We start from the raw sequence: 19080 nt of genomic DNA on the forward strand, positions 1-19080 counted from the left end.
GGGACAGTCACCTACAAAGGAGTTCCCATCAGACTGTCAGCTGATTTCTCAAAAGAGACCTTACAGGCAAGAAGGGGCTGGAAAGAGGTATTCCAAGTCATGAAAACCAAAGATCTACAACCAAGATTGCTCTACCCAGCAAAACTTTCATTTAGAATGGAAGGACAGATAAAGTGCTTCTCAGATAAGACCAAATTCAAGGAGTTCATCATCACCAAGCCCTTATTCTATGAAATGTTAAAGGGACTTACCTAAGAAAAAGAAGATAAAAAAAGATGAACAGTGAAAGGACAGCAAACTCACAGTTATTAAGAACCACACCTAAAACAAAAGCAAACTAAGAGGATAGCTAGATCAGGAGCAGAACCATAGAAATGAAGATCACATGGAGGGTTAGCAACAGGGGAGTGGGAGGAGGGGAAGGGGGGAGAAGGTACAGAAAATAAGTAGTACAGACAGTAGATAGAAAATAGATAGGGGGGAGGGTAAGAATAGTAGGGGAAATACAGAATCTAAAGAATTTGAGACACATGTTCATGAACTAAAGGGGGAAATGGTGGGGGAGGGGTATGCAGGGTGGAGGGGAGGGGGAGGGGGGAATAGAGCAAATGTAATGGCATAATCAATAAAAAAATATGAAAAAAAAATAAAAAAAATAAAAAATAAAAAAAAATTCTGCAGGCAGGATGCTCACAGGGGAAAGGTGAGCTTTGCTGTCTGCTCTGTGGTGCAGATGGGGAGGGCCAGAACAAGACTTCCACTGCCGAACAAGGCATTCAGGCCAGAGAGCAAGCCAAGTGGGTCCCTGCCCAACCACCCACAGAGAGGGCCAGGCCAAGCTCCCAGGTATCAGTGGTCACCCAGCTAGGCTCTGCAGGGCCAGGGTACTGGAAGGGCCACACCAGTTTCCCCTGTGGACCACAATTAGGTTATAAACTCCAACTCTTGGGGGTGAGTAGAAGATAAGGGCCAAGTTATTTTTATCTGAATTGTTCTGATTCTCCTGAATTTATTTACACTCCCCACTCCCCTGCCCCCAAAGGATTTAAGGAGACTAAAATCCAACAAGAGAGAATACAAAGAAAAGTGAGGAGGAAGAGGAGATGAAAAGGAGGTCTAGCCTACCCAGAAAGGCAGGGCAGGGTGCTGCTCAGGAGGTTCTGCTAGACCCTCCAGCCACTGCCCACTCTACTCTAGCGGTCAGGACAAGCAGAGAGTCCTCCAGAGCAAGAGAACTCCTGTATGCTGCTCTGAGCTCCCCTTCCCATTGTCTGGCGTGCCCTACCCTTCAAAGTTCAGGTAAAGATATGGCAGCAGAAGCCCCAGTAACTCCAGTGAACTCTTAAAGCCTGAGACCTTCAACCCACGAAACAGCCACCCTGTGAAGACAAAGGGCAAGCCTCTGTGCTGGGCTGGGACAGGCCTCACAGAGCATGAGTAGTCCTGCTGGAGGACACCTGGCCACGGAGACTGCGCTGCAGCGGGAGAGTGACAGCTCCCTGGAGGAAGCCTTATACAGGTGAGCTCGTCGTTCCAGCAGACAGGGCAGAGGGTACTGCGAAGGCACACAGGAAGGACCAGCTAGGGGTCGAACAGGGAAACCTCAGAAGTGAGCCTTCACAGAGGGGAGGATGCTGGTGATGCCAGAGTAGCCACGAGTCGCCCGCTCCGCCCCCACTCAACCCTCCACCCCAGTCCTGCGGGGCCAGCCACCAGAATCTGGGCCCACGCTCACGACCGGTCCCTAGGGTGGGTCTGCTCCGAGGGGACAGGTATTCCGCTGCTATCCAGATTCCCCTCGAAAAACTTGCCCCCAAATCAACCCTACTCTCGCCCCGCGTGCGAAGCATGGTCACCCTTGGAAGAGGTTCTGAGGACAGACTCAGCTGCCCTCCTCCCCTTTGGAAACCACAACTGGCGACAGACCGAAAGAGGAGGAAGGAACCCATTGTGGAAAATCCCCCATCTCGCAAATATCCCCCCCGAACTCGGGAGCAGGCTTAGACCGAGGTGCTGCCCCCGCGTGCCCTTCCTCGGGACTGCAGCCCAGGAGGGAGGGACTCACGGGTTGATCTCATGGTTCTCAGACTTTGAGGAAACATGAGGGAGTGAAAACTTACATTTGGATTCTGAGGCTATTTCAGATTTAAAACAAATTACCTTTCATTCTTAAAGCCAAATTTTATCTCTGCTTGCCGTTTTCTGAAGCAATGACTTCCTTTTATTTAATGCCTTCCTAGCTGTTTTTTCTTTTTCTTTGGCATTAAGTTAAAAACCAAACATACATTAAAGAAGATGAAGTGGGATATTCACGAGAAAAAGTCACATAGCAGAAGAGCAGCAATTGCTTCTGCCTGAACTCTGAAAACAGTCAGGGCTTGGTGCTGCCTCCAGCAAACAGTTAGACCTACCTATATCCATATACAATCTTAGGACCAAGGGCAGCCTTATAGAATATGAGGAAGACCACATGGCTATGTGGTTGGCTGTGGTCTGCGACCTCACTTCAAATTCACAACTGCCCGTTAAAGGGCATGTTTCTGGCCCATTAATGTGCATGTTTCTGCCAGTTTTTCAGGGAATGAACTAAGAATAACACCTCTACAGTAGTTCTGAATGAAGAGCAGCCTCAATTGTGATTTACCACTTGGTAAAGAATTGACATCTGGGTAAGAATGCCTTGTGGTTGACCCAGGGCAGATTTGCCCTCCAGGCGCTGGACTTCTGCCTCCAGACTGACAAAGGAGGACTCCCCAGGAATCAGCCTAAAGAAGGGTCAGGTGACTGAAGACAGAGGTGGGCATCTAGCACACTCATGCCTGTGCCAGCCCCATTCCTGGCAAGAAGGAATCATCAAAAGAAGGTCTGATCAGGCTGGCACAGGCTTCCTGGGTCAGGAGTTTTAAAGCAGCTAGGGATGACCTGGGCTTTGGGACCCTAGGACGCACCAGGACTCCCACCCCCACCCCACCCCAGCCCCATCCTCAGCAGCTCTAAGTCATTCTGAATTGTGTTCAGGACACTGTGCCTTTCTGTCGGGAGTGGCTGTTCCTCCAGCCCCATTTGACAATCAAGTGTTCCCATCTTAATGGATTTTGAGGTGTTGGGTGACTCTTTCAGTTCTCTGGGTTTGCTTCCAGGAGGACTTTCTGGTGCAATTTAGTATAATTTTAACAGTTTTACTGTTTAAACAGTTTATTATTGACACAGTAAACACTCACAAACCCTCTCCCCATGCTTTCAGGAACCACAGTAAAAGGAAGCGAAGGACTGTAGGCATGGAATCGTTGAACCCAGGCATGGCAGCTGTTCTCACTCTAGAGACCACTCTGGTCTGAGTCAAAATACCAGGAATATCCCTGCTGACCACGCTGAAATTCCACGCAGGACATTTTACAACTCAGCCACCAGCAAAGATGCCCCTGGAAGCCCTGCACAGGGTCCCGGCTGGAAGATGGATTTTTTTGTGTGCACTGGCAATTTTTAAATATTGGTTCAACTTTTTACAACTTTTTCATTGAGGTTATAACAATAGCGGAGAAAACAATGCATAGAGCTGGCTGAAAAGCATCTGCAGACACGTCAGCATCTCTCCACGAGGGGCTGAGGCTCTTTGTCCCAAATCCACAGGGTGGGTTTGGGAGTGGTCCTAACGCGGCCGCGAACCCAACCCTTCCTTCTTTTCCTGGCCTTTGCCTGCCGCCCAGCTAGCGCGGTGCTTTTGACCCCCACTGCCCCCAGGTCCCTCCAAGTTCAACCGGCCTTGTCGTTTAAGTCTTTACAGTCCCCTCAGTGCAGGGTAAATGATCCCTCCGTAGAAGTGGGGCAGGAGATCTTTCACACACACACCCCCCCTCCCCGCCTGAAATCCGTGGGAGAGGAGAACCCAGGTCCAGAGACACCCTCCCTCCTGGAAGGGCCGCTGCTCCCCGGCTCAATGTCCCCCAGTCGCTCCCCACGCCTCTGCGCACCGGAATCGGTTCCCAATCAGTAGCACCCCGCCTTGGAGAGGTGTCCCCCTCCCCCGCCTCCCCCAGCCAGAGTAGGTCCAGGCGTGGAACCTGGGCCTGGGGCCCCACAGGGCTCTGGGGGTGGAGCCAAGGACCAGTGCGGGCGGTAACCGCAAGAGGCGCCTCGGGGGCGGACTGAGGGCGGGGCAGGTGGACTGCGGAGCCGCCGCGCCGTGCGGAGCTGCGCAGTCTCCGCGCTGCGCAGAACGGACGCCAACTGGGCTGCAGGCTGACGCCGGGCGGGAGTCCAGCCAGGAGTCCAGCCGGAACCCAGCCTGGGGTGGACCCCGGGAGCCGAGAGGATCGGAGAACAGTCATGGCGCCGCACAGAACCAGGAAACGAGACTCTGCAGGCAGCCTGGCACTGAGTAGCTAGGCCGGTCCAGAGCGCGGGAGGCGGCTGAGGTAGCTGCTTCCGCGTCCCCCGCCCTCCTAGGCCCCACGCTCAGTCCGCTGGCGATGGTGACACATGCGGCGACGGCGGCGCGCCGGCGGCGGGACCATGGTTGAGCGCGCCAGCAAGTTCGTGCTGGTGGTGGTGGGCTCGGTGTGCTTTATGCTCATCCTGTACCAGTACGCAGGCCCGGGGCTGAGCCTGGGCGCGCCCGGCGGCCGCGGGCCGCCCGACGATCTAGATCTCTTCCCCACGCCCGACCCGCACTACGAAAAGAAGTACTACTTCCCCGTGCGTGAACTGGAACGCTCGCTGCGCTTTGACATGAAGGGCGACGACGTGATTGTCTTCCTGCACATACAGAAGACGGGTGGTACCACCTTCGGCCGCCACCTCGTGCAGAACGTGCGCCTGGAGGTGCCCTGTGACTGCCGGCCAGGCCAGAAGAAGTGCACGTGCTACCGGCCCAACCGCCGCGAAACCTGGCTCTTCTCCCGCTTCTCTACGGGTTGGAGCTGTGGGCTGCACGCCGACTGGACGGAGCTCACTAACTGCGTGCCTGGCGTGCTGGACCGCCGCGACCCCGCCGCGCTGCCCACGCACAGGTGAGGCCAACCAGCTACGCAGGCGATCAGGACGGAGCGCGTGGCCCAGCTTGCGGTGGCTCCATGGGCTGTCCTGGGCCCGCTCTGCCCCCCCTGCCCTCCTGTCCTGCCCTCTGGTGACCCCAGTCGCCCCAGCCTCGTTGGATCATCTCCTCCCTCGTGCCAGGTCCTCAGGTCACCAGCCACTAATTTCGCTCTCCCCTCCTGCCTCTGCTTTTCCGGTCTTCTGCCTGGCTGTTAAGTACCTGGGCTTCCACCGGGTCATCGCTGGCCGGTGTAAAATGGAGCCGGCCCGTTATAAGCCCAGGCTGGCCTTGAGACGTCGGGCAGGAAAGTAGGTTCCTGTGTGTGTGTAACCCATCTGGTGTGTTCGCTGTCCTGTGCGGGTCTTATACCCAACCGAAGTGGGAAAGTGGTATGCCTTTCCCCTTGCACTTTTGGAGCCCCCCATCCTGTCTTGTAGGGGCTGGGGAGACGCTGCCAGGGAAGGGTGTTGGCTCCTGCATGTGCAGTCAGAACAAAGGCCCCAGTGTGACCTGGACGAGTGCAGGAGGCAGTGCTGCTGTGCCAGATCCAGGTGTGAACTTGCTCCGTAAAAGGAACAAAAGTGGATCAACAGCTATGTTGGGGGAGCTGGGCTGATCTGGGACAGGTGCAGGCAGACACCTTTTCTAGGAGCCCCTCATTTCTGTGGAGTTTGGGGATACAGGGCTGACCCGTTTGGGGGGACAGCTCTCCTGGGAAGCACTTTGTAGCCAGAAACCTAGGGCAGTGGGGTTTCCGGTGGTTAAAGTTAGGTTTTTCCCCCTTCTCTTGGTGTTGGTACTTTGTGGGGCTTTCTTCTGAAGGTGCTTGCTTTTTTGTTTACAGTTTATATTTGCCTTAGGACTTCATTTGCAGACTGGCTAAGGGTGGGAGCTATGTGGCCCCTGTAATTGCATTCATCCACACTGTCAGGAAGGTACAGGGTTTCTGGTGAGTTTGAACAAATGAAAGTTAAGCATCAGACCGGCCTGAAGCTGAGCAGTGTCCATACATTTCTCTCTTCCTGCTCAGCCCTTGTCCTTTTCATGTGGCCTTTCCCACCTGTCAGGAACTTGGGGCCTTAGAGCTGGTGGGGGGGAGGGGTTCTTCCCACTTTCCCTTGGCCCTGTTGCCTCCTACCAAAAAAAGCAGCTTTCAACTGGAGGAATAATATTCCTGGTCTCCAAAAGCCACAGGGCTTACAGATCTGCTTATCCAGGGTCCGTGAAGCATTTTTTCCTGCCCACACTTGGCCTGCTCTGCAGAGATGCACTTTTCCTGGCATGACACCCAGACCTCCATCCCTGGCACCCTCTCCCCCCCCCCCCACCTCCCCACCCCCCCCCCCCCCACCCCCATGATTCAGCCTAGCTGTGCTAGACTGAGCTTTGCCTGGAGGCTTGCAGCTGTTCATCCATTGTAGGCTCTTGGAACTGGGTGGTGCCCAACCTCAGTAGGCCCAGGTGGGTACCACACTGCTTGCAGGAAGGAGGGGATGGGGACTGACACCATCCTGCCTGCCAGAGGGAATTAGCTCCAGAGAACCCCTTTAGGGAGAGTGGGCAGAACCTGCCCTGGAGGCTGTCACGAGTCCCAGTAGATATGGCTTTGGCCCTAGTTTGCAACCAGGGCAGAGGTTGATTTTCCCTTGGCGTCACCAGGGTGGAGGGCCCCTAGACTCTGTTCTGGAGTTTTGTCCATCAGAATAGGAGATCAGCCTCCCTCACAGACAGAAGTGGGAGGAGCAGGTGGAGCTTATAGCTGCACTCTCCACTTAAAACCACCCCTGTGCTGCACCCAATAAGTCTCAGTGCCCCTACCTGTATGTAACAAGAAAGGGAAATAAATGCCATATGCTCTGCTTGGTCAGCCAGATCCCTCTTGCTGCAGTAGGCTGCCAGACCCCACCCTCTCCCATTCTGGAAGTTGCTGAGCTCAGCAGAAGCAGGCGTGGTGGAGGAGGGGCTTCCGGGGTGATCTGGAAGCCCTTGTTCTGTTGTCCACTCTAGGAGTTGTGTCTGTGCTGCCAGGCAGGTAACAGAGCTTCACCTTTACTCTTCTTCTCCTCCTCCCTTCATTTTTGTTCCAAGCACTAGATAGTTTGGTCTTTTTAATGAGCTTCCTCAAGAGGCCAAAGTAGTCTTGGCTTTGTGAGTTTACAAGCCTGCCTGCCCTGAGGTTCACCTGCCAAGTGTTCCCCTAGTCTGTGGAGGTTGGATGCAGTTCTCCCATTTGTGCAGAGACCTAATACCTCTTGGGATGGTGGCCAGCCCTTTCCTCCATGGGGTGCCTGGGGTTGGTAGTGCCTAGTTTCATGAGTCTCAGATGTCACCCTTGCCCTCCTTCCAGCAGGGCCAGATCCCACTCTGGCCCTGTGGGTATTGGAGCAATCCCCTGGCTGGTGAATGGAGGAGGGGTGGCCATGGCTCCAAGAGCTGTCTTGACGGAACCCCTTCAGGTCAGGGCCAGGAATGAGGACCTTTTCTTTCTCCTCTCAGGGGCATCCTCTCAGGGGCAGGCACGTTGCAGCGCTTGGACGATGCCTTTCTGTCATGAGGGGCACTTCCACAGAGCCTCTCCCAGCTCCTGGGACCAGTGTCTGCATTATTTTTTTTAATGTGTTTATTGATTTTAGAGAGAGAAAAGGAAAGAAGAAGAAACATTGATTGGTTGCCTCACGTGCATGCCCTGATTGGGGATCTACCCACAACCTTTTGGTGTACAGGACAATACTCCACCCAGCTGAGCTACCTGGCCAGGATAGTGTCTATGGTATTTTGAGACCTAGGAGAGGTGGGCCTTGTGCAGGAAATGAGAGTGTTCACAGCTATGTCTCATCACAGGGCACAGTCTGCTAAGCTGGGTCTCAGTTGAGGTGACAGAGGAAGATGGACAGGTTTTCATTGTCTTCCTGGAATATGGTTTAGAACTTATAGCTGCTCTTAGTGCTTTCTGACTTGGCAGAGAAGAACAGGTATATGAGTGAAGTATTGGCAGGTCCCTTTTTCATCCTGTGCCCATCAAGGGGGCTGCTGCAGTTGCTGGCATCAGCCAGGAATGCTTATAAGGCCCCTCAGGAAGGACTGGCCAAGATCTACTTTGGTTAGAGTGTCTCTGTACCCCACACTCTTGTGTCACCTTGTAAGGTTGGAGTGGTGCTCCTTAAGGCCAAAACCCTCCTTCCTCTTTTTATCTGCCTGAATGGGACAGAAGACACAGTGAGGGTCTTGCCTAGGTTGCCCTGGAAATGTCCCTGAAACCATGTAGGCTTCACTTGGAACTAACAAGGGCATTTGGAACCTGAATGTAGCTTCTGGACCATCTTTGTTGGATCCTGACCTGAGTTCAGCCATGTTCTCTATGTAGCAGGGCCACCCTGGAGCCCCTGGTGGGCTCCCAGCATCTGTGATGTTGCCCTACAGAAACTGCTTCCTTGAAGAGCACACAGAAGCTTTAGCATTGAAGTAGTATGCCCCGTCAGTTCTGCAACCCAATCTCTGGTCACACACCCTCCCTCCACCATTCCAAAATCCTCTCTGGTTCTAGAAATATGCCTGGGCTGCCCTCTGCCCAGCTTACCCTTGTCTCCTTCCATGACTCTGTAGGCTATATCTCTCCATTCAGCCTCCTTTCTGCTGCCTCTTACTCCAGGAAGCCTTCTGTTGCCTTAGGTGCCCTTGGCCACTCTGCGGCCTGTCATTCCATGGCATATTGGTTGCCAAATGTGTGCTGCCCACATGTTGGTACCTATAAGAACATTCTCCTCCTGGACCTGCAGCTGCTCTAGGAGCTGTGCTCAGACAAGTCAGGTTTAAGAAGTCGGGGCTACTTGGGGGCCAAACCCATTTGAGCAGGGTTAGATTAGAGTGGTTCTGTGAGTGTTTTTCTGTGGCACACAGCAGTTCCCACCTTACCTTCACAAATACTTTTTTTTGTGCCATCAAGGGACCAAACGTACATTTGCCTATAGCAGGGCAGATGTCACCTAGGGCTCAGGACTGCGACCAGTAAATACGATCCGGCCACCTAAAGGACCTGGTTGGGGTGTCATCATGGCTGAGTCACACCTATAGAGGACTTAGGTTGAGATAAAAAGAATCTGAAGTCAGAATGTTCAGGATTAGATTTTCATTTTTTTTAAAAAAGAAAAACCTCTTAAATGCATGAGAACTTTGTTTTTAGGCAAACCTTCAAATGGCTTACTGACAATGTTTTTAAATGGTTCTCTGGCTTGTGAAATTACCATGCTTTAAAATGTCAGTTGCCCTAATGCACTGTGGGACTTGTAAGACCAGCGCTTCCTGTACTTGTAGGCACTTCACTTGTGAAACGGATCTGTGCAGATGGATTAGACCACTGTGTTGTGGCACTGGCTCTGGTCTGGGGCTTTGTCTGCTCCTTGTAAGTACAACTCCTAGACCTGGGGCCCAGGACCAGTGAAGCCCCATCAATAGGGGTTTCTTTCTTAGTGGGAGGTCTGAGAGGTTTAGCAGCTACACTTGGGGAATGGCAGGTGGTTCACGGGGACATTTGTTATTCTTAAGGAGCCCTGGGTCCTTCTCTTGCACATCCTTCTTTTTCTGTTGTTGTAAAGTAATTGTGATAGATAATTGGAACTAAAATATAAAAGAAAAGTCATCCTATTTTTCACACATACATGTCTTCTATAATTGAAACCATAATGTAAGTTCCCAATAAACATTGTTCCATGTCATTAAAAATGTAACACACCAGAGGCTGTAGGTGTCCTCTAGTACCCCATTGTTGATTCTGTGTTGAGGTAGATGCTCGTCTCTGACTCCTGCAGCAGTGCTGCAGTGAAGTGGACATCCTTGTGTGTAAATATTTTGCACAGCTTCAGTTTCCTTTGGAAATTGCTAGAAGTGGAATTTCTAAGTTGAATGGTCTGGGTGTTTAAAAGCTATCCATGTCAATATTAAATTACTTTTCAGAGAGTTGCGCTTGTAATGTTGCCACCTATAGTAGTTGAGTGCCTATCTCAGCAGCACTCTCTTTTGGGACTGAATTTGGGACCACATGGATGCCTACTGGCACCCTTGCTGTCCTTTTCCTTGAGGCCTGTACCTTGGCCTAGTTTCCCAACATTCATAGGTGAAAAGGCATGTTTGTAAGGTTTTCATCTCTTAGGACTTCTGTTCTTGCCTCTTCCAGAACTCAGTTGGCTTTTTCTCTTACTGTTAAGTTTTTACTATCTATTTGTATTTTTCTTTTTTTGCAGAGGTGAGGATGACACGCACAAAAAAGTTTCAAGCTTGGCTGGGGCACAGGGGGTGAGATGTTAACCCAGCCACAAAAAGGCTGGCATATGGGTGATGACAGCAGGAGATATGACCTGGAGCATCTGGGTGGCTTGCAGAAGCTGTCTCCACACAGGATTTTGCAGGATAGAAGTATAGAAAGGAAATTGTGTTCTTGGAACCACTTTTAGGTTTCCAGATACATCCTCTGACACACACAGCCAATCACAGGGAGGACAAATGAAAGCAAAAGAGGGCAGTGGGGACAGGGAGACAGTGTGAGTAGGGAAGGGCTCTCCCAGAGGGGCAGACAGAGGCCCAGGCATTGGTGTCCACTCTGCCCTGGATGCAGGCCTATCATTTTCTGTCTGTGGGACTTGTGGCCTAATCTGTGTTCTTCCCTAGGCGTTGTCCCAAGTCCCCAGCTTACAGGGCCAGTTATTTTGAAATAGTATGGGGTGCATATACCCAGAGACCAAAGAGAGTTAAAATGCTGGTTCCAGACTGCCTGATCTACAGTAGATACTGTTAGATGTCAGAGTTGGCCAAGCGGGTTAAGGGACGAGGCTGCTCAGCTGCTAGACCCCTGCCTCAGCTTGGGCCTGGGCCCTGTTTTCCTTGATGTAAGAACAGAAACCTGGCTGGGAAGCCATTCTCTCCTAATGCCACCAGTTGCACCCGCCAACTCCTGGCCAGCTTGGGGTATGCAGCTTGCCTAGCCTCACCCCACAGGGCTGCCTGCTTGGACCTTTCTTCAAGTGCCTTTGGGTGGCTGTAGTGTTTAGAGGCCCCACACCCACCTGGCTGTTGGTGTATATTCACTAAGCCAAGCGAGCACCCTAGGGCTGGGAGCCCAGCTCACCAAGGTCTGCCTGTGGGGCAGACATGCCCTGAATTTCACAAAACCACCTCAGGGTCTGGAGTCGTCTCTACAGGGCTCTCAGGATCCAGGGAAGAGGGAGGTATGTCAGGACTTGACCCCAGAGTTCCTTCAGGGCCTCAGCCAGCCTACCTGGGAACCAGAAGAGGAAAGAGGAGGCCCCAGAACAGCCTCTCTCACCTTGTATCTGAGTCAGAAGTTTCATGAGTACAGGGAAACTGTCTCTCTGAGCCTCAGTCCCCATCTCTGAAATGGGGATGTGCAGTTTGTCATTTGGTTCTATAGAGGAACCTATGACCTCATGGCTCCTCTAGCCCAGCTTGCATTCATGTCTGGTTGGAGCTGTGACCACTTGTAATTGTTTACAGTTCTGCAATCAGAGGTGGAGCACAGGCCTTGTCTGTAAAGCCAGCCATCAATGACCTCCCACAGGCTAGCTGTGGTGGCAGTGACAGGGGCAGGGCTCAGTGCACAGGGGTCCTTGGTGAGAGTAGGTAGCTCTCTGATGGCTGAGCATGGTTTAAGGGCTGTATGTATGCAACATAGCCAGTGGTGGGAAGACTTAGGATGCAGTCAGCTCCTGGAACTTCTGTCTGCCCTCCACAATAAGTAAGGACAGAGGTGGTCCGTCTGGACTCTGGAAGTCCAGAGAGAAAACAGGCCACAGCAGTCTGGCGAGCAAGAGCCTTCCAGAAGCCTTGTGAACATAGAGGGGGGGTGGGGTAGACTTAGAGCCAGACGTGCTGGATGGGATCCCATTTTTGTCACTTAGAACCTCTGTGACTTAGTGCTTCAATTTCCCATCTGTAAAATGGTCATACTGGCTCATAGGCATTCAGAATTTTGCCTGGTACTGAGGAGTCTTTTTTTTACAAGAGGCTGTAAATTCCTTTTCTGAGGACACAGAAGGGCCCTTCAGAGCCAGATGGAAGTTCAGCTTCTGACCCCAGTCAACTTGGCCACCAGCGTACTTTTCTTTATAGCAGCTGCAGTCCAGGTCGCTGGGGTGCTGTTATCTGCAACATCTACCAACATCACTGTCCTTCCAGCATGGTGACCTGAGGTGTTCCATGCCTCACCTGTGGAGTCTCCTGCTCACCCCAGCTTTGGCTTCAGGGACTACCCTGTTCCTTCTTTTCCATGCCCACTCAATATAAGGGGTTTGCAACTTCCAGCCAAGATGGAGGCGTAGATAGATACACTGTGCCCCCTCATGCAACCAGAATAGGACAACAACAATTTAGAAACAAAATAGTAACCAGAACTGAGAGAAAATTGAACTTTACGGACAGCAACCATTCATCCAGACCAGTAAAAGGAGCAGAGTCCGTGGCTGGTGGACCCGGGTGTGGGGTGGCAAGGAGCAGACCCAATGAGGCGTGCAAGGCAGCTGGCTGACCACAGTCACACATTGGCATGCAGATAAACCAGATGAAAACAGGCAGTGAGACAGACCGCACAACCCAGGGCCCCAGCACCAGGAAATAAACCCTAAAAGCATTGATTGAAAACACTTGTGGGGATTGAGGTACCGGAAGAGACTTTCAGCCTCACAGGAGAGTTTGTTGGAGAGACCCACAGGGTCCTAGAACATACACAAGCCCGCCTACCTGGGAACCAGCACCAGAAGGGCCCAGTTTGCTTGTGGGAAGCAGCAGAAGGGACTGAAATTGGAGAGAGCAAGCACCATTATTCCCTCTTTGACCCTGCCCCCACATACAGCATCACAACCGAATAAATGGGTGAGCACCTAAGGCTCCACCCCCACTATGTAACAGGTGTGACCAGACCCCAAAAAAACCAACAATAAATGGCTCAAACAGAAGAACAGATCAAAGCCCCAGAGCCAATACATCTGAGCGACCAAAATATAGCCAACCTATCAGATACACAGTTCAAAGCACTGGTGATCAGGATGCTCACAGAATTGGTTGACTTAGTTGCAAATTAGATGAACAAATGAAGGTTACACTAAGTAAAATGAAGGAAAATTCACAGGAAACCAATAGTAATGGGAAGAAAATTGGGATTGAAATCAGTGGAGTGGACCAGAAGGAAGAAAGAAACAACCAAACAGAAAAGAATGAAGAAACAAGAATTCAAAAAAATGAGAGGCTTAGGAACCTCCAGGACATCTTTAAACATTCCAACATCCGAATTGTAGGGGTACCAGAAGGGGGAAAGGAGCAGCCACCAGTGGAAAACTTATTTGAACGAATAATAAAGGAGAACTTCCCCAATCTGGCAAAGGAAATAGACTTCAAGGAAATCCAGGAAGCTCAGAGAGTCCCGAAGAAGTTGGACCCAAGAAGGAACACACCAAGGCACATCATAATTGCATTAGCCAAGATTAAAATGAAGGAGAGAATCCTAGAAGCAGCAAGAGATAAGGGGACTGTCACCTACAAAGGAGTTCCCATCAGACTGTCAGCTGATTTCTCCAAAGAGACCTTCCAGGCAACAAGGGGCTGGAAAGAAGTATTCCAAGTCATGAAATCCAAAGACCTACAACCAAGATTGCTCTATCCAGCAAAACTTTCATTTAGAATGGAAGGACAGATAAAGTGCTTCTCAGATAAGATCAAATTCAAGGAGTTCATCATCACCAAGCCCTTATTATATGAAATGTTAAAGGGACTTATCTAAGAAGATAAGAAGAACAGTGAAAGGACAGCAAACTCACAGTTATTAACAACCATACCTAAAACAAAAGCAAACAAGTAAAAGAGGAACAGGACCACAGAATAGAGATCACATGGAGGGTTAGCAACAGGGGAGTGGGAGGAGGAGGGGAGGGAAAGGTACAGAGAGTAAGTGGCATAGACAGTAGGTAGAAAATAGGGGGAGGGCAAGAATAATATGGGAAATGTAGAAGCTAAAGAACTTACATATTGACATGAACTAAAGGGGGGAATGTGGTTGGGAGGGGGTGTGCAGGGTGGAGGGGAGTGAAGGGGAAATGGGACAACTGTAACAGTATAATCAATAAAATGTATTTTAAAAAATAACAGTTTTGCCATGTTTGCTCCCCATATCTTTAGAAAGCCCCCAGTCTCTGGCCAGATGAAGCGGGCACTGAAATAATGGCCTGTGGAGATGTAAAAGTCGGTCCTGGTATCTGTGGCCTGTATCAGCAGCAGCTTGCCCAGCTGTCTCTCTGAGAATTCTCAAAACCCAACCGGGAGGAGCTCAATGATGAGGGAAGGAAGAGGTGAAAATGTGGGTAACTCTGGCTGTGTACCCAGAGGGCTGCTTGGCTGACTCCCGAGACATTTCAGAAACCTAGGGATGTGATGGTTTTTCCCCTTCCTAAATCCTGGCCTGCCTACAGCCTGGGCTGTGGTCACCCACCCACTGACGTCAATAGGTGTGAGGTGGCAGGCTCATGTTTTCACTTGGTGATCACCATGATCTCTGTCACTAATACTTGTACCCCCATGGCAGGCTTAGAACTCAGCACAGGGCACAGAGAAAGCTTTCTGAGGGCCTCACCCCTACCTCCACCCCCACCGTCTACGCTGTGTTTTACACTTTCACTGCAGACATGTATGCCCCCTTAAGCAGTACATGGCACTGTTTGGATGTTATGAACCGAACCCCCTAAAGCTCGCATCAGACTGTTCTTGACCTTCTTCACCTTGCTTTCTTCACTCAGCCATGTTGTTAAGATTTATCATGTTGGTCCATGACATGTACATATAAGTTGTGTGGGATATAACATTCAGTTTGTCTAGACACATCTCTGTTTTTCCTCTGCTTTGTTTTGAGAGGGAGGAGGTAGATGGAAGGAGTATTTTACAGATCAGGTAACAGTGACTAGGCTTGCCTCCTCCTCTCCCTAACAGTGGGTTGGAGACTGGGTGGTCCATTCTTGGCTTTACTGAACAGGACCAGTTCTCTCCAGACTGGCTTCTCCAATGCCCCCATGCCATGCCTGAGATTCCCCACCATTTGGACTGTCAGTGTCACTTTTACCAGGCTAGTAGCCATGGTCTTAGCACATTTTTTCCATGACAGAGCAGGATGGGCGTCCTGTTGGATTACTGGCTAGTGAGGTTTTCTCCCCACCACTTATGTTGGCGTCTCTGGGCTGCTCTCTTCCCCGAGGGGTGGTTTGTCCCCCTATATGCCCTAGTACAAAGTTCTGCAGATCATGTATGTGCCAGATACTTCCTGACTATCCTTCCATACTGCACATGGTCTGGGCATTTGCACTTGTAGGGGTGGGGGGCCTGCACACCCCAGTTCTCCAGCTAGTGGTGCCAAATGCACATGTAACAGTTGGAGGGGAGTGGACCTCGTGACATGAACCCTTCTAGGACCCCCTTATAGTGGGGGCGCTCAGCCAGAGGCCTAGAAGTCTGAGTGGGCCGGCAGACAGCCATCTGACCTGCTACCCTCCCTGTAGCAGGGATATCCCCAGGGCCTGCCTTGGAAGCACTCAGCAGTGCCCAGGGTGGCTGCTGCTGAAGGCTGTACTTGTTGAAGCCCAGAAGCCTGGACAAGTGGGTAGGCCTTCTACTTGGCATCTCATGCCCATCAGCCCTGGTTTGTTGGGGTCCCTATGAGGCTGGTTGGCCCAACAGGAATCCAGGCTGGTATTTTCCAGAGTGAGGCCTCCCTGTGTGCCTGGTCCTCAGTCCCCCATCCCTTCCTACACAGCTATACCCTAGAGCTGCCCCTGCATGGCCCTCCTCTGGACAGTTTCCTGCCCCCTCCTGGAGAGAAGCAGAATGCACCCTCGCCGAGCCCCACTTGGCCCGTCTTATGTTTGTAGCATTTGTTCCTAGACCGCCTCCCCGCTCCTCACTGACCTGGGAGTGGTGGCCCATAAATCACTGTCCATGGGGAATTAGATGGCTTACAGGGCCTCAAGGACAAACGTGGGCATTGTTTACAGTCTGAGCCTGGTGGGTGAGCACCATCCCTTTGAGTGATGAGCTTGGAAGGTTCATGTGTGAATACTTCTGTGGAGCATCAGTACACTCAGGAAATGAGGACTCAATCACCATCAAGGTTTTACAGTTACGTTGTCACAGCAAGAGAAAGGATCAGGTGTCATCCTGGAGCAGGGAGGCCAGGGTTTGGGGTATAGTATGGTATTTTCTCCGAAATCCTGGGTCATGTTCTTCTCAGGGAAACCTTTGCAGCAGCAGGAGGAAGTCCTCTAGCCAGAGCACCGCTGACTGAGGAGACAGTTATGGAAGGTGCTGTTCTGTGAAGTACATTGCTGTTTCCCACTTACAGGTCCTGCATTGTGCTGGGGAGTGGAGTGAGCAAGTGTGCTTGCCCCAAGGTCAATCTGGAAGCAAAGAGTAGCCGGAATGACTGTCACACTCACTCAGTGCCTAGCCTTCCTTGTTCTTACCTCACTGTTAAAGGCTCCACAGTGCAGATGAGGAATCTGAGGCTCAGAGAGCCTAAATAACTTGTCGCCAGCTGTCATTTGTAGCAGAGCAGGGATTCACACCCAGGCCTGGGGCCTCAGGGTTTCCTGTTAACCCCTGTCCTGTCCGATAACAGAGAGCAGGCAGAGTCTTCACCTAGGAGGGGAGAGCCAGGTGCCAACCCGGCTACACTGCCTGCCTGTTGTGGAGGTCAGTGTGGCTGCTGTGATGATGAGCTGTCCCAGGGTCCTGGAGGGAGATCCCCAAATGCCTGCCAAGCCCCAGCTGAATGAACGGCGACTTGCTGGAAACAGCTGAGTCATTGGGTCTGAGTGTTGCTCCTCTAAGAGTATCAGGACAAGTGGGAAGAGGGAAGGCAGAGCAAATTGTCTCCCATGAGGATTTGGAGGCTTCTGATGTCACCTGTAAGGAGAGATCCTGCCCAGGCACACACAAAGCCAAGGAGTAAATGAGCTGTAGCGTGGGAGTCCAGTGCCTGTCTGGAGAACCAGGGCTCACATGTCTAGCCTCAGACCCATGTCATAGCCCCATCCAGTCTACTGCAGCACCTTATGGTTCTTTGTCCCAAAGAAGGGAGACTGAAGCTCCAGGTACAGGCCCCTGCTCCTCTCTGTTCCCTGGTGGTGGACAGGCAGGTCTGGCAGTTTGTTTTGCTCACACAAGTCCAGATGGCTTTCTATCTGAACTCTGAAAGTTCGAGGCTTATTGAGTCTTGCTTTAAAGCCATCAGACATAGGCAGTCAGGAAGCCCAGTTCAAGTAAAAGGTTTTAGCCAAGTGGATGAAAGGCAGGTGATGGGTTTGGTATGGGGCTCTTCCAGAGTAGGAGCAGACCCTATCTTCAAGCGTGGGTTGAAAGGGGACCCAGGAGTGTCAGGCAGGGCTTACAGAATTCACATTAGGACAGCAGAATCCCAGAATATGAATGCTTAGGAGGCCCTGGTGGCCTGAGGCATCTTCAGGCTTATTTTACATTACAGGCCCTTTGTGCCTCATGCAGCCCTCACTTCGCCTGTCTGATGCATAGAAGGCTTGAGAAGCAGGGGCCACAGCACCTGTCAGGCTAACCAGCACTTCCCATGGAGCTCTTTCTGGGTGGCAGAGCAGTTTTAAGTTGCCAGGGGCTCCCCATGGACCAAGGAACTCCTTGGCTGGTCAGGTGGGCCTTGCTTGGCATAGCAGGCTGAGCAGGACCCTCCAGCTTCTCTTGCTCACTCCCCACCCCCCGCCCCTAGCCTGAGTCTGGTTATCTGGTTACTATGTCCCTCTGCTGGCCAGGTCAGAGATAACCTGATGTGGTGCCTAGCATAGGGGCGGGGATAGTCCCAGCACTGCAGATGGGGTTGACTTAGCACAGGCCTCACAGAGTGCCTCAGATGGAGAGCAGGGTGGGGTGGCATTCCTGCCCAACCACCTCCTGCTGCACAGTGCCCCTGTCTTTCCAGCGCATCACATGAGCTGTCCTAGGTCACTTCCTCTGGAGGAAATGTGTTACCCCAGAGCCTGGATGTGATGCCTGCAGTTGCATGTGGGCACTGATCACTGTGGATCAGGCCATATGTATAGTCAGCTGGCATCACAGCCTAACTGGGCACCATTCAGTGCTGTTGTCTGCTGAGGTAACACAGAAACACCAGTGTGGCCTCTCCCATGGAGCCTTTTGCGTCCTTTTAATTTGTTTAGCAGACTTTCACTGAACCCTCGCTCCATGGCAGCCTTGAGAGGGACACTGACATGGGATCCAACCCACCCTCCCTGTCAAGGCTCCTAGCTGTGTCTGATGGACAGTTCAGGGTTGGGAGGGCCCAGAGGCCTTAGCATTTCCCTTAGGTCATGCTGTTGGCCTCCTTAAGTTCACAGGAGCAATGTAAAAGCCCTGACACTCTGATGACATTTCTGCCCTCTGTCTGCCAGGCCAGATGCTAATTTTTACCAGGTAACGTTAGGTCAGAGTCCTTTCACACAGCTTACTCTAGCCTCAGTCTGGAGGCACCCTGTACTCCAAATCCACTGACCTCTGCTGGAGACTCAACCCTAGCCTGCAAGGGACCAGTGGGCCTGGGCTTACATAGGTGCACTGTGAAAGAGCTCCCCTGCTCTTATGTCTCAGAGAGTTTCGATGACTTGCCAAAGGTCATGTGGCTTAGGTAGCTGACCTGGGACTTGAGCCCTGGCCTTTGGAGCCCTATCTGTAACCTATCCATACCCCTTCCTGGGCCTACTTAGCAGTTCTCTTTCTGGAACCAGTCCTCAGAGAGGGGGTGATGCTCATGTGGGCCTTGGACCTGCCCCAAGGAGCAGTAGCTTATTGAGAGAAGGCACTCTCAAGAAAGCAGCCAGGATCCTGGGCCAGGTCATCTGTTGCCCAGAGCCATCCCCGTCTGTCCTACATGTGGCAAAGGGGAAGCTCAGGGCCATGCAGAATTCAGAGCTAGACCTGAACACTTTTATTCATTCACGCATTCATTTAATTGTTGTTCAAGTATAGTTGTCTGCATTTAC

At 51.7% G+C, this 19080-nt stretch overlaps 1 protein-coding gene across 1 annotated transcript in view; it reads left to right on the forward strand.

The window, feature by feature from the left end:
- Positions 1-4166: 4166 nt before the first annotated feature.
- Positions 4167-19080, forward strand: part of HS6ST1 (heparan sulfate 6-O-sulfotransferase 1) — a 47305-nt gene continuing 32391 nt past the window's right edge. Inside the window, exon 1 of the mRNA XM_037144875.2 lies at positions 4167-5009. Coding sequence (XP_037000770.2) covers positions 4480-5009 — 530 coding nt within the window. The 5' untranslated portion in view covers positions 4167-4479. The remainder of the gene's footprint in view (positions 5010-19080) is intronic.

This window comes from Artibeus jamaicensis, unplaced genomic scaffold (assembly GCF_021234435.1).
Source record: "Artibeus jamaicensis isolate MK-2021 breed Jamaican fruit bat unplaced genomic scaffold, CSHL_Jam_final contig_469, whole genome shotgun sequence".
Taxonomy (NCBI): domain Eukaryota; kingdom Metazoa; phylum Chordata; class Mammalia; order Chiroptera; family Phyllostomidae; genus Artibeus; species Artibeus jamaicensis.